The sequence below is a fragment of the Phalacrocorax aristotelis genome, chromosome 12 (genome assembly GCF_949628215.1).
Source record: "Phalacrocorax aristotelis chromosome 12, bGulAri2.1, whole genome shotgun sequence".
Classification (NCBI taxonomy): domain Eukaryota; kingdom Metazoa; phylum Chordata; class Aves; order Suliformes; family Phalacrocoracidae; genus Phalacrocorax; species Phalacrocorax aristotelis.
In genome coordinates this window covers 13,821,440-13,837,346 of record NC_134287.1, presented here as the reverse complement: position 1 = coordinate 13,837,346, position 15,907 = coordinate 13,821,440, and the positions used below count along the sequence as shown (strand labels likewise).

At 35.5% G+C, this 15,907-nt stretch overlaps 1 protein-coding gene across 1 annotated transcript in view; it reads right to left on the bottom strand.

The window, feature by feature from the left end:
• NHLRC2 (NHL repeat containing 2) overlaps positions 1–15,907 on the bottom strand; it is a 33,613-nt gene that overhangs the window by 15,255 nt on the left and 2,451 nt on the right. Inside the window, exons 2-5 of the mRNA XM_075107925.1 lie at positions 15,704–15,856; positions 8,407–8,862; positions 5,901–6,022; positions 4,045–4,174 (exon numbers count right to left, since the gene is read on the bottom strand). Of these exons, the coding sequence (XP_074964026.1) occupies positions 4,045–4,174; positions 5,901–6,022; positions 8,407–8,862; positions 15,704–15,856 (861 nt within the window). The remainder of the gene's footprint in view (positions 1–4,044; positions 4,175–5,900; positions 6,023–8,406; positions 8,863–15,703; positions 15,857–15,907) is intronic.

Here is a 15,907-nt window from a genome sequence, read left to right as displayed (position 1 = left end):
GTGCTAATGGCTTATTGCTGAAGTGACTATTGCTTTACTTTTTTGTAAAACTAGGGAAGAATCACCATGAGTAATTCAGAAAAAAAAGTGTTTCCTCTGGAATGCAGTGGTACTAAATAATCCTCTAGCAGAAACACAGAGAGAAAAAAAATATCTTACATACTTCTGCCTTTTAAGGGCTATATCAGTATGATAAAATACTGTACTTTCATTTAAATAATATCTATGTAAAACCTAAATTGATGTAAAAACTCCCAACTAGCTTACTGAAAGCATGGTCAATACTGTACTTGGGAGTTTCTACAAATAGATTACAATCATGCAATTTAAGACCAGATTTTGGAATGTGAAACACAGTTATGTCACCAAGCACAGGTCATTGTCCTGTTCCTTCCAGCAAGAATGCAGCTATCAAGAACATTTCAAGCTCAGATCAACTGTGCATTTAAGTATCACTTGCTTTCAACACCCACTGGATAAAAATAGAAGGGGACAACAGGGAAAGCTAAAAAAGCACACAGTAATTTAATAATGTCTTTTTAAGCTGCTGGCCCTCCCCCTGTATTTCCTGCACAGTTTATGTCAATGCAAATTTCAGCATCAACTTCAAGGAAGCCAGAATATAATCCATGGAGTTCATTCAAGAATTTTAAAGGGGGAGGGTAAAACACAAGCTCAGTGGCCACCACTAAAATACAAAAAATGACAAGAACACTGTGCCTGAATCCTAGCACGTGTTTTGTCTCCATTAGTTCCCCTACCTTAAAGAGAGACATTTTTACCAACTTTCTTTTAAATGGTATTTCACAGTCACTTAACCTCTTGGCCTCAGACTTCAGCTTCTGTCTAAAATGGGGAAACCAAAGCCTATTATCCCATGGAAATAAGATGAGGATGCTTAAAAGCATGCTACTTAGTAGTATTTGTTCTGAATATTAACTTATCTGCACCCCCCATAAACATTTTTTTCTCGTTATTTTTAATTTCACAACAAATCATACATTAAAATCTTAAAAAGCAAACAATGACGTCTTTTAGTTCATCAATACATACTCTAAACTGTATGTAGGACTGATCTCAAGAAATATAAGTGATACAGAAAAAAATTTTTCACTTCATTGGTAACCTTTCCTTTTGAGACTTTGAAAAAGGTCAGCATAAGCTGCTCAATACTATCTAGTGTAGTACACAAACAGCTTAAACATTTGAACTTTTTTTCTCTTTTCATGTTCTGGATAGCATAGCTTTGGACACTGAAAGGAAATCCACAGAAGCATGACTTATTTAAAAATGATAAAATCTGTAAATCTGTCTTCTGAAAAGAAAAAATGCCCCTCGTACACAGTTTAAGCTACAGAGATCTAAGGAAAATGTCAAAGTATGATGTTATGTACCATATGCCATGCCAGTTAACACAGAAGTCAAACTTAAGAATTTTGTAATAATGAACCTAAGTTGTTGAAGTGTACATTACCACCTGCAATTTGCACAGAGATACATATAAGCCTACGTAAAAAATGGGCACTGCTGCGTGCATGCAAACAAAAGTAATTTTTTAAACTCTCGTCAATTACATCATCCACCCGAACGCATTGGCATACCAGTTTTAATATACTGACAACAGGGTATCTACTTATAGGACAGCACGCTGAGAATCACCAACAGAAGGCTGGGTCTCTGCCCAGGATGGTGAAGATTTCCTACAAAACTGTGCTACGCATGCATTTACTGAATAACAAACGCATCCTATGATATACTGGACAGTAACAGAAGATCCTACCAGGCTCAAGCAATTTGCAGTAACAATACAACTCTGACAAACTCTGCTGCAGGGTTGACAAACTATTTTGATGTCTGGCAACAAGCTCAAAGAAGTCACTGCAGCTCACAACAGTATCTATGCTGTAAGACAAACGCACTATCAGACACAATCCTGGTTCCTCATGCTCCAAGACAGACTCGTGTTATCATTCTTCTCAATATAACCCTCTATTTTCACATCTCTCTCTGGTTATAGTTTTCTAAAGAGTTTTATATAGCTATTACAGTAATTTAAATTTTTCCTAGCTTACTTTACTTACATGTAAAAAAAAAAATCTTAAAAAGAAACTGAAGCACACTTCCTCGCCCATTTTATCTATTTGGTCTATTACCTCTCAAAGAAGGAATTTAAATTGATCTAAGCTCTTCTTAAATGGCAGGTTATATTATATTTTGTAGAGATCTAACTAGACAACCGGCTGGTAGGTTCTAACTGACATGAAAAAAATCTATACTGATCTCAGAGTGCATTCAGAAGATCTGATTTTTAGGTAAATGCCTATAAAAATTCAGCAGCGAGTGTTGAGCAGTGTAGATGACTAATCCTCTACAGGTGACTAACTCAGTGATTACTATGTTCATGTTGTTAACAATCATATCAATTAATATTTAACAAGCACAGCTCTCAAAAATTAAAAGTGTCAACAGATATTCAACTACTGGCAGAAGCAGAAGGAAGCATCATGAAAATTGAAAAGTAAAATTATAGGATATTTTGAATAGATCTGTTAACCAGCTTAAGTTTCTGAGGCACTGATGAGTTATTTAATCTCCTCCTCTGCTGATCTGAGAAACAGCTCTATAGTAATGTCACGTGGAGACCACTTGCTAGTTCAAGATACCTTGAAAACTATACCATCTAGTCACACAACAGTCTACCAGTTCACAAAAGGAAAATCAGGTTGGATAAAATTCAGCAAAACTCATGCAACCCACATCCAGTGAGATTCTCCTTCTGGTACTCCTCCTTTCTCTTACAAGTAGGATTCCATATGCTTAACACAGACCATAAGGCATGTCATTGGCAAAGCCTTTCAAAAAAGGTGCCTTTTTTTTTTTTTTTGGTGGCAGATATGTTACTGCAAGTGTTAAATCTAAAAATTGATGCCAGTTACTTACTGAAGTAGTCAAGGCTGCTGGTGGTACCCTGTGTAAACTAACAATGTATTTGTACCAGAAGACTTCTGTACAACCAGCATTTATGAACTATCTTCATATTCCCTTACACTTAATTTGAGTATGTTTTCCTCCCTCATAACTGAACCAAGAGTATAACAAATGCTTCCAGGTCAGTAAAATGTTCTAATTTACTAATCTTGCAAACACCTCTAATTTAAAGATATCAGATTTAAATCATGCTACTTCCCCAAACCATTCATCTGCAGATTCAAGAAACCCCAATATTGGACGTCAGTATTTATGCCTGCAATACTGACCTGAGGGTTTTATGCCACATTAAAGCATCCTTCTGCTATTGTTAAGAAACTGGCACCTGCAACTTCTAAATTATATTGAAATGGAAACATGAGAAAATAGGGTATCAACTCACAGTCAATAACAGTTGAAAACATGGCAGTTATGCAATGTTAAGCTCAGGCATGTGTTAAGTTAATCAGGAAAGGAAGCTACTTAAATCAGAAGCTAATTCTTGCATCCTATTATGCAGAGATTTAAATTTTACCCCCTATTGCTTGCAAGGTTTTTTCTGAGGTATTCCTCTCCTATCTGATTGACTCTATCATGACTGTGTATCTCGCAATTTTACGCCACCTAAACAGGAATAAACAGAGGTCCCCAAATAAAATTATTTTTATTTCCTAAACTCAAATATTTACAAGTAGTCAGACATTTCTGTATAGTCAAGGAAAGGAACTTCTAGACAATGCCCAATTCCTGTAAAATGTAGCTGCTTCTTAAGTCATCTTGGCATAAAGCACTGGCCTAACAAAAGCAATCACTATTTCCTTCTCTATTTGGACCCAGTAACTACATAATTTGCCACAAAAGAATTTTTCTTCACATCAAGTAACAGTTCACATTTTTTCAGGACCCACAGCAGAACTGCAGTTAACACTTGCAAATGAAACCACTCTTTTTAAGACTCAGTTGTAAAGTAAGTCTTTACTTTTTCACATCTCAGATTATTACCAAAACAGGAAAACATTTAGCAAACAATCATGCATGTGTAAATATGAGATGTTAAAAGCTCAACTGATACAATACTTGAACTTCCGAAGACCACATCCCATGGAGAGCTGATAGGCTGCTCTTCTGCTTTTGCTCCACCTTCCTTATCAACACCTTGTATCCCAATGCCTGCTACAGTGGTCACCATCTCTAACGCCAGGTCAATCTACAAGAAGCAAAATTATACACCCTGAATGTACACCGTTAACTTGACTGAAGTTACAGATAATTTGAGCTAGAGGTCAAAACCAGAGAGTTTTTGCTGACAAAAAAACCAAATCCTAAAAAATTTCAGGTGTTTGTTTATGCAGGGAAATAATTAATTTGACCACAAGGTTTGCTGATATGGGAGGTGAAGTGGGAAGCAGTGGGCAGCAGGGAAACCATGTGCCTGGAATTCTCTTCCACATGCAACAAAAATTAACACTGGTCTGTCAAGGTTTGCTTAGCAGTTGTAGAAGAAAGCATCAAAATTTTCTAGACAAATACTCAGATGGACAATGTATGTGGATTTTTTTTTTTTAAACTTCTATAGGAATATGACATAAAAATTCAGATACTGGAACAGTATCTCCTATCTCTATATAAAATACTCTTTTTGCTGTTTATCTCATGCCCTGAAGCAATGTTTTTATTTTATTTAATTTCTACAACCTAAATCCCTTTATTTTTATTCCCCTTTTGATTATTTTCTAAGTGACTTCCGACACCTCTCATGAATTTATTGTGATGATCATATAAAAAGGGAGTCTTTCACTCATAGCATCTTCTAACTTCTGTAGCAGTAAATGCATTCTTTTTGCAAGGCCCATGGCCTGCGCAGACATTTGAAAGAATGTCCTGTAGCTGCTGTATTACTTTAATTCTTGGCTACCCTCATGGCACATTTAGAAGAAAGTGAACAGCTAATTATCATGAGAGATGCAGAAGCAGTATGATCCAGATCTTCAGATGTTTCTGTGCTGTCTTTGCTACCTGCAACACTCAATTTCCTGTGGTCACCAGGCTACAGTGATAAATATTACTAAGATGAGAAACCTGGAACAATCTACTCATTTTTAGTAAAAATGTTTCTTTACCAACAGAGAGCTTTGGTACTTTCTAGAACAGAACCTGACAGCCAGCTACAATGAACACTGTGTAGGGAGTTTGTGGACTAGTGCTTTGGAATGAAACACAGAAAGAACCTACTTAACCGTACAAAGGCACCCCAAACTGAGTAACGACGTACCTCCTCTGATCATGAATCAGACATATTGGTGAGCATCTGAGAGGCATAAAATACTTCTAATAATAAGGTAATATTGTCTTGCTTTAACAAACTTAACTTCTGAATATTCTAAATTAGACCTAACCAAACGTAAGATCCCATGACAATATATAATAGAGAGTAACATTCCTACGTGCTAAACCCTTGCAAGTTTTAATTAAAAAAGAAATCCACATGCAGACAATTCTGAAATTAAAGCAGTTACCTGTACTTTAGAGACCCAGTCAGCTAACAAAAGTTTAGGTCTTCACTGAAACATAGTAGTACAATAACTTTAGATAAGAATCTGATACTACTGGAAGTAGGAACAAAAACAATTTTTGCTTCCAGTACTAAGAATAGATGTTTCTCATAACAGGAAAGTAAGAGTCACTAGGAAAAAAAAATCAGTTATGCTAAAACGAGTAGCATGTATCATCTTCATTTTAAAGGAAGTGCAAAAGTATGTGTAGCCTTTTAAAAAATAAACTGCACAAAGCATTTATTCGTAAGGTATTGGACCAAATTTACTTCCTGATGTTGAGAGTATTTAGAGCGTAATTAATTTGGTGTCAGTTTTCAGCTGTGTAAGTAGAATAAGGTATAGGAGATTAAATTTTTACTTTCCTTATGGAAAATTTACCTTTCTAATTAGGTGATTTTCTGTATCAGCTACATAAATAACATTATTTTTTATTGCGATCCCTTGTGGTGAGTTGAAAGCTGCCTCTGAAAATCTTCCATCTCTCCTTCCACTGTTTGGACCTATAAATGAAACAAAGTGAACTCAAAAGTAATTTTAGCAAAAAGAAATTTAAAATAAAGTCTACACATTTAAACCCATAAGATAATTACGTATTCTAAGAAATTATTTCAGAGCACCTTGTAAAGTTGACATTGTTAATATTTTGTGTAGTCTCATTCTAAACCGTTGCATGTAAATACAATAGCCTGGTGCTATTAAGTTTAGAACTCATTCTCCACAAGTTCTCTGCTTCTTTAAGCTCATCTTCCAAAGAAAATTCTTAACAGAGGTCTAAATTGCTCCTGTTCCCTTGCACTATAGGGCAACAGCAACAACAGAAGACAGAAATACAAAACTACATCTTTTTTTATTCCTGACTACATCAAAGCAAGGCAGCAGCAAAAACTTTTCATTCCAAAGCTCAATTCCATTTCAGTGGTTTAGATTCTGGTGTACTAGCATATAAAACTAATATTTGATTAGCAGCATTTTCTCTTTAATGATAATAATTAGGAAAAAGATGACATGGAACTAATTACACAAAAGAACAGTGAGAATGATGGAGTGACAGTCTTCTGCACAGAATAATCAAGAAACAGAAAGGAACGTGACCTGAACATAACAGCATGAAGGTAAGCATTGTATTTCAGAGGTAGCAACATTTAAAGTGCATTAGCAGTATGTGTCAGCAGAAGACATTTAGATATATGTGTGCATCATGATTTATGATGCAAATATAGTAATTTCAACCTTTGTGCATGCCCACGTTTATTACTGCATTATCAGCTTTGTTACATTACTTTCTGCCCTCTGAATCATTTAACTGAGTCACTGAAACACACAAACATTTACAACCTACTGTCAGAGGACAATGTAGACCTTAACAGACATGAAGTACTGAGGTCCTGGTGTGCCAGATTCCAGTAGTTCCCCTTGGTAAGTGTCGGGGTGCACATCCCCAGGGAAGGGAATAGCACAGAGTGCCACAGAAAGGAGGGGTGCCAGTTCAGAGATTAGGACACTTTCCTCTGAATTGCTGCTTAATGACTACCTCAGAGCACCAAAGGGTACCTTGCAGAAGATAATTCATCTCACATATCAAACAGAAACCAAATTCTCTCACTTTTATCATCAGAAGTCCTGTTTGTACTTCCAATAGGAGAAGGGTATTAAGATTAATGCCTTTATCAGATTAACTTGGATAATTAGCCTGTCTGTTCAATGCACTGCTACTTCAAATAGAAATAGGTTTTCCCCCTTTCTTTAAACAGCAGCGCCACTGGTATTTTTATGGGGTTTGCAGGATCCTGCTATGGGATAGGCATTAGTCAATACCAGACTAAGTAATATACGACACATCAGCATACAGGTCCTGATTCTGAGACATAAATGAACCACTGTTTTCAATAATTTGGGGATTCAATCACTTCCTAAATTTGTCTGTTATGGCTGCTCATAGATGGACTGTCCTAACAGCTATGCACTTGGTGCATTAAGATGTAACTTTAACCACTACAACACATTAAAAAGAAGAACAAATATGAATGTTTCATTTATGAAAGAGTAAAGCATACAAAGACTGTGCAAGTTCAACTACATTTTCTTGATTTGCATTGTAAAGCAGATAGTCGTTCTACAAAAACAGTTAAGAGATTAGTTTTTTAAAGCTGAAATGTTACTAATACAAACTTTGTAACAACTGTAACTACATTTAAAATGCTTAACTTTCACTACTTCCATAACTTGTTTATATGTTAGACATCAATTTTGGTGAGAACACAGGCCTTTTCATACATATTAAGGCAACATCATTTCAGGCGCCTATGTACTAGTGCAATGCCACTGTTAATAATTCTCCCCTCCTGTAAAAACCAGAAGGGGATCCTGCAGAGAAATACTTTTGATTTAAAAAACAGCAGCAACAACCATACAAAAAACACGCTCCAAAACCCTCCCTATACACCACACCACCACCACAATTCAACACTCATTTCTTCTATTGAAAAGGGAGGCATATTGTCTCTTTTCTTTTCCCTACCTTGCTGTTGGATGTGGATGTATGTCACTTAAATCTAAACTCATTTGTAACTATTTCAGAAGAATACAAAATGTATTTTTTTGTAATTCATATTGGACATCACAAAAATACAAATCTTAATCAATGGAACAAAGTAAAAAAAATTGGACATCTCCAACAGCTGCATTAATGGAGATTCCTACTGATGGTACTATGCTATATCCCCCCCATACCCAATAAAAGTGATTTCAGTAGATAAAAAACCCACAACTTCTGACAGTGTTTATAAACTGCTATGTCCTCTAAGAAAAGAATCAACCTAGTAGATCCAGCAAACATACTCTGCTCCTAAACTAAAATTACTATAATAAACTTATATACCCTTACCTCCAATAGTGTGTAGAATTTGCCCATTTTTTTGAGTAACCAAAATCCTATGATGTCCAGTGTCTGCTATTACCAGCCTTTCTCCTGAGTTATCTATGGTCACTTTGCCAGGAAACAGCAGGGGAGAAGGTGGGAGGGAGTCTCTGTATAGCTTTATTCCAATGTTTTTATCTTTGATTTGTCCTCTCTCCTTGTAGAATTTCAGTGTTATAGAAGTAAATAAAAACAACTTTTCTCTGTGTCCCTCTCCAACAAGCGAAAACAGCATATTTCCACGAGGCCCAAGGATGACCAGAGTTGGCCAGCAGGACACTTCTAGTTCACGCCACAGTGTTGCATCTGCATCATTTACTACAGGGTGGACAATATTGTACCTCAGAATGGCACTTTTAATGTTGTCCAGAACTTTTTCATTTGGGAATTTCGCTGAATGGACACCAACAATAATAAGACCATCTGAAAGGAAAAACAAAGTCGTGCATTGAAACATTTGTATTTGAATAAAAAAAAGTAAAAATGAAGCACAATTATCTCACAATGTGACTGACTGCTTTCCAGAATGAAAGAAGATTTGAACAAACAAAAAGCAATTACACCTCAGGAGGAATACAGGTAGCTACATATACAAAATAGTGAAACTCAGAAATAACTTTTCAGTAAAATTACTGAACGTCAGGAGCATTATTTCCCCAGCTGGTTGACACTTAATATGTCATAAATTGTTCTTAGCTCCTAAACCTCTACATGCTAAGGTAGAAAATACTTTCAAAATAATTATGGGTTAAGCTGTAGCAGTTCAACTGATATTTTGGGTTTTTTTCAGATGTTTACTATACCTCTTTGTCTTTTGATTCCTATACACAACTATGGTGTTTTAGAAAATTAATTCTTTTCCACAGTTAACTGGGAATCACAAATGTAAAACTGAACTCTGGAAGTCTAGAGTTACCTTGGCATTCCTAACTCTAGATAAACAGTATAAAAATAACGTATAGGCTTCTGAAATCAATACAACATTCTATATTTCAAATAAAAATGGCGGCACTGACAACTATGACAAAATAAGAACTAGCACTCGTTACAAACCAGGCAGGCTTGAACCGCTTTCCTTAAATAAAAAAAAAAAAAAGAGGAAAAAAGAGGATTGAATAATTGATTTCTGCCCACCCCCTTAAAATGTTTAACTTAACTTGTGTATTTGTTTAATAAAGACAATGGAGAATTTAGGTTTTCCCACAGCAGGGATAACTGCACTCGTCATCCTAGTATGAAGGTGTTTCATAAGCATAAAGTAATATAATTCTGCTTTTAAACACTGCATACACAATAGCAACCAAAATGGCTCAAAAGCACACATTTATGAGCTTCCTTGAATTGCCTGCTTATTTACTTAGTTTTATGAAATTCAAACACAGAAATAGAAGTCTATGGCTCACTTCAGCTGCCCTTGTGGTAAGAAATAAATCTACTTCCACCCCAAGTAGACAATTGTGTAAGCAGTCCCAAACTCTCCACTCCCCCTTCCTATCCAACAGAAGAAGAATGAAGAGCCTTCATGCAACCCTTCAGTCAAGACACTTTCCAGTACCTTCTAGGAGCAAAAAAAGAACTGTGGGGGGAAGACAAAAAAAAAGGACTACATCCTTTCTGAGGGCTTTAAATTATGTTTTGCTAGCATAACCTCTACCAAATGAAGTAAGCTGTGCACATGGTATCAATATCATACTTTGTCTCACTTCGTACTTAAAAAATACTGCTAGCCATAAGGATAATCTTGTTATAGTCAAAGTAACTTGTCAATTCTATCTGAAGTAAGGAAGATAACAACAGTAACCACGCAGTTGTAGAAAGCTGCAATACAATAATTTTAAACCAGAACTGTTAATCTAATGGAAATCCTTAGACATTAACCTTACTACTTATCCAAAATTCACTCATGCTTCTGGATAGCACCAGCATTTTGTAACCACAAATAACAACCGGGATCTTTCTACTTCTTTGCAGACCTTTCATCTGATCTTTTGTAGTTTTTTGAGGGGAGAAGTGAAATTAAATGGGAAAGGAAAATACCCCTAGAGTTGACACCCAACTTTAGTTTTACCACAGTATTAGAGATCATTCTGACAACAACAAAAAGCAAGTAGCTTTTTTTTTATTCCCGGTCAGGTCTATAAAAAAATGCTCTATTTAGCATTTATAAACCTTTCTATCAGTAGCATTCAAATATCTGTGGCATTTCCTTCCTTCCCCCAGTCACCAATGTCTATAAATGCATTTCTTGCAGTAATACCAAAAAGCAAAGAAGACTTGGAGTCTGTACAGGGTGGCATGGAGGAAGAACAGCCATTATCCAGCCTAATCCAATTCTGATGATGCTTATACCCTGAAATACAATGAGTGTAGATCCTTGAAGAATTCCATAAGGTTCTTAAATCAGACTAATTTGTGCTCGTACAAATACTCACTGCAATTGAAAATGTTGCATTGTGCTACTACAGACAAAATAGGTTTGATTGAACAGCTATAGAATTTAGATAAGCAGGATACAATTTAGTTATAAAGTATAGACAGATGTGCAACTCTAATATTGTTATGCTTTATCCTAAACAACAGCCCATGGAAACAGCCCCCCTGAAAGGACACTCAGCTAGAAAAGACAACTTTTAAATAAATATTTTCTCAGAAAAGTTTTAGGAAGACTTGAGAGTATGAACTGTTTCACTTGTACTAGCAGATACTTAATTTTCAGAAGGCTATTTTTTTCTGATTCAAATATAACCATTTGTTACAACAGGAAAAGGCTTCATCAGTTCATAGCAAATCTAATCAGAACATAACTGGAATATTTTCAATCACCTTGATAACTAATTTATTTTTCATCCAGCCTCTCATAGTTGCAAGAATAGTACCCTCTTTCCCCCAGTTTTTCTCTCTTCACTATTCCAGTTGCAATTGCATCTAGCAAAACCCACAATTAGCTCTCTGAGAAGGAAAACCACACACAAAATAACTTTTTGCAGCTTGCATAATGCACCTTTCTCCTTATCAAAAGAAAATAATTTTCTTTATTTAGAATTCTAGCATTTTAATTTTTAATCCACAAGAGGTGTACTGCTTCTGCAATAACTCATGTATCTTACTCATTTTATTTAATTTAGCATCAACTGTTGTGTGTTACATAACAATTAATTCTAAAATGGCAATTTATGTATCAGATCATTACTGTCATTTGGTGTTTACTACCTAATCCATTAAGGGGCTTCATTACTTGTAAAACTTCAAGCAAATATGCAAAAATAAAATGCTTTTGTATAACAGTCCTCCAAAAGCCCTACAGTTACAGGCAGTGGAGTTTGCCATTGCAAGAACAGCGAAACCAGCGCCCTCATCAGAGAGGGCCTGAACGAGGGCCCGAACGAGGGCTCAAAAAGTAACAAATGTTAACAACTGCATCTGAGGACATAGTTTGGAATGGAAAGTAGTATTTACTTTTATGCTTTTCTCCTACCCATACAGTAGAAGTGCTATCTGGCTAGCTGGACATCTTTGTTCTTTTGGTAGAAATGTAAGAAAGGCAATTATTTCAGGTCTTAAATAGTTGTATTATTTGAGCTCAGACGAGTTTGTTTCCTTCTAAAAAACCCTAATTTAATCTCAGGTTGCCTTTTTATTCAGTTACAGAGAAATGGAAAACTATTTTTCTATTTTAACCCTTCTCCTCAACCATAAAACAGTGTTAATGGAGAAGACGACCATCTGCAGGAATGGTAGTATTTCAGTGTGACAACAGGAAATGGTAAAGTGCTGCACAATAAAAAACTTAGTTGAATAATTTCAGATAAAGAATTTAAAAAATCACTATAACAGATACAGTATTTATCAATCCTACAGGCACAGTATGCTTCAATATCAGACAGGTGAAGTTGTTGTATCATTAACTGCTGAACTCCAAACAGCTGGTCAAACATTTTAACTATAATAGGATCAGTAGCAGCGCTTGTATTTGTCCTTCAAAAATATCAATAAAGGTAGAAAGACGATTCTAGATTGAACACCTGAGCAGCACAAATAAGTTGTAACATCCTCTAATGAAAAGAACTCTCATGGAAACTGACGGATGCTATGCTGAGATATAAGGATATGTACATCATTTAAAACAATTTATTTGAAGGATTATACCAGAGCACAACACTGGACTTATGCCAAGCTATTTCTGAATATTAGAAAGTACTCCCTCTTATAGAAGTAATTTCTGGACTGCTGATAACATGAACTGAATATGCGCTGGGGTTTAAAATAACTTGCTGAATGCCACTTGAAAAACAGAAATAGCACCACTGAAGATAGCAGCGAAAACATATCAGATAAAGATGTTAGGCGACATTTAATCCTAGGGAAAGCAGTCTTCATTTTGAAACAGATCCCCTGAAGTTCCAGACAATAGAACTATGTGCATATGTACAATGATATATATAATAGTTTAGGATAACCCTAAACCTACAGCTTCTTGTGTTCAGACTTCTCATGTCTGATGATCACACTGCTGAAGTTTCAGCGTACACCAACTCCTAAGGGCATTTGAACCACATTAAAAAAGAATACAGAGTATCAAATGCATATGTACACAACGTACAACCAAAAAAAAGACATTGCTGTGAATTATATCAATATTGAGGTTTGTTCTTAGTTATGTAGAAAATAAAGGCAACATTTCTTCAAATGTTCAAACAATAGATTAAAGATCCAAATGCATTAAGACAGATGTTTTGTCAGAGTAAGATGATGTTTTCATTCTGACTAATATTGTCTGCTAGGTCAGCACCCTCCACCACTTCTACAGCATGATAAATATACCCATGAAATGTGTCAATAAATGCTACTTTTAAAAATCTACAGTTTAGTAACGCTACAGTTTCATTATATATTCAACCTGAGTAGCTGCTGCCAAAAGAAATCGTGTCACTCCTCTCTTGTCCCAAAATCAGTTTTTGCAACAACAAACTCACAGATTTCAGAACCACCCCAACCAAAAGTGACCCTGTTCCCCATCCCCTGAAGGGAGAAGGGATTTCCATTAACTAAATAAGAAGGTAGATGAAAACAGAACGAAACTCCAGAATAAGGCCAAATATCAAGATACCTGCATGAATGTATCTAGACATTCTTAAAGCATTTTTTATATGTCTGACATTCTTTCTAATTTAGTTTTATTCTTCCAACCTTCACCTTTATCAAGATTCCCAAGACAACAACTCTCCTCTTTCTCTTAATGATTAGTAAATTACGTTTGCCTTTGGTGAAGAAGATGCACGTTGATATAAAGTCATCTACTGAACTATTTTTCTATGGCTTAAAAACCCACAACCCTGATTGCCTTGATATATTTATACATACATATTTCAATATATAGCCTTATACTATTGCAATGCTAAAATTTACACCCTTAGCACTGCAAAGAAAGATTAAATAATCCTGAAAATGTTGACAATCGAAACATGAAATCAACAGAAAACCAAAGGGGAGACCTATAGTGAAAAAAACAAACACATTTTTCTTTTTGTTTGAACCATCAAGCACCTTAATCTCTTCCTGAATCCAACTGCTATCCTCTGTTTCCTAACACATTAAATTTAAGATTAATGTTACACACACCTGCTCTTCTTTCCTTTTACCTCCACTTGTTTTTCCACTTTCATCCCAAGTATCTTTTTTCTAACTCCATTTTCTGTAGGAACAGGACAGCTCACATCCAAAAAAGAACTTATTAGGATAGCTCAAATGCAAAAGAGAATTTATCACCTATTAGCATGGTACTTTCCTCAAGTAATAACTCCTATGACAGGAAGTTCAATACAAGTCAAACAAAGAAAAGTGGCTCCCGGCAGACTTCCAGTTCAATTCAGAGTGCTGCAGCCTCTTCTACACCAATACAGAGATGTCCCAATACTTTAAAGAAAAAGCTTGTGGGGAGAGGTTGTTGAAATTAATTTTTTGTTATCAACTGATTTAACAGCTTGGTCTTAAAAACAGGTCAAGGATATGGCAGCTATATTAATACAATAACACCTTACTACAAAATTCTTATTATTTAAAGATAGTATTCAATATATGATCAATGTAATCTTCTGAAATCTCAATCTAGGCCTTCTTCCCAGCATGCCTGATATCCACAGCGGTCCATTTATCATTTGTTAATCTCCTTCCACTTAAAACTACCTCCCTCTCAAAAAAATGCTGTGACATTTTTTCCTTATTAAAGTTCCTCATATCTAACACATTATACCAGATCTCAGATTTTTGCTTCTTAGCAAACAGCTAAGCTTTTCAAGGTAGAAAAATCTGTTTATTTGAGTCTTCTGTAAAGTACTATGTAAACCTCCAATATATTAAGTGAACTACTTAAAGGACTTGAAATTTCAAAGACATTGTTATTTCTTTTTCTAGTGAAAGTAGGTAACATATGAAAATAAATGCTGCCAAAAATAAAATAAATCAGAAATGCTAATGGCGAATCAGAGACTTAAACATTACAAGATAATGTTATTTTATTACATATATATGATGCTTAATATTTTTAGTAGCACTGTTCTTCATCTCACTGTTCAGTCTATTAAATTATCCAAGATAAGTGAGTAGCTGATACAGTCTGTGTAAGACCACAGCTTATCTCTGACAAGTCATCATGATGACAAGAGATTGCATTCTAAATATTGATGACCCTGCATTTTTATTCACTCAGAGAGAGAGATAAATTCACATCTGAAATGAAATCTGAAGAGCTTATTTCCCTCTCCAGAATATAGGACTATTAATGGTATATAAGGTAATACCAATACCAACAAAATTCTAAACCAAGCTTACATATTTTGTTATTTGTTAGAATGGAAAAAACAAGGAATCTTAACTATACCTATACTACCACCTTTACTATGTTCTGCTCACACCTGGTTCCTAAGTCAAGGGTTACATACACAGATTAACTTTGAGCCTGTATCTTACATCCTTGCATAGCTTTTTGCAAATAGCCTTATCTATGACGATATCAGATTTGGGCTTTAAGCACATACCCTGTTTCTTTAATTAAACAGACACAACAGATACCTTATTTAACCCCATTTAAAAATTTGATGAGACTATACACAGTCACCTTTTTTAGGCTACTTAAAAGATAAGAAGACATTTTTAGGCACTCCTGAAATTTTGCCAGCTGTTCAGTAACCAGCAACAAAGTGACTCAGCTACTCTACCCACAACACTGCCAGGAAATTCTATTCCAAGCAAGCCAGAGCACTCTTACCTTTATCAGAGTACTCGTGCTCTAACATGTGGAGATCAGGCAGCAGGTGCAAGCAATTGATGCAGCAGTAAGTAAAGAAATCCAACACCACAACTTTTCCACAAAGGTCTTTGTGAAGAGAAATAGGACCTTCAGTGTTTAACCACTCTAGATCTGGAATAGAGAGAAGAGAGATATCCAGTGAGGGGAAGGGTAGGGAAAGGC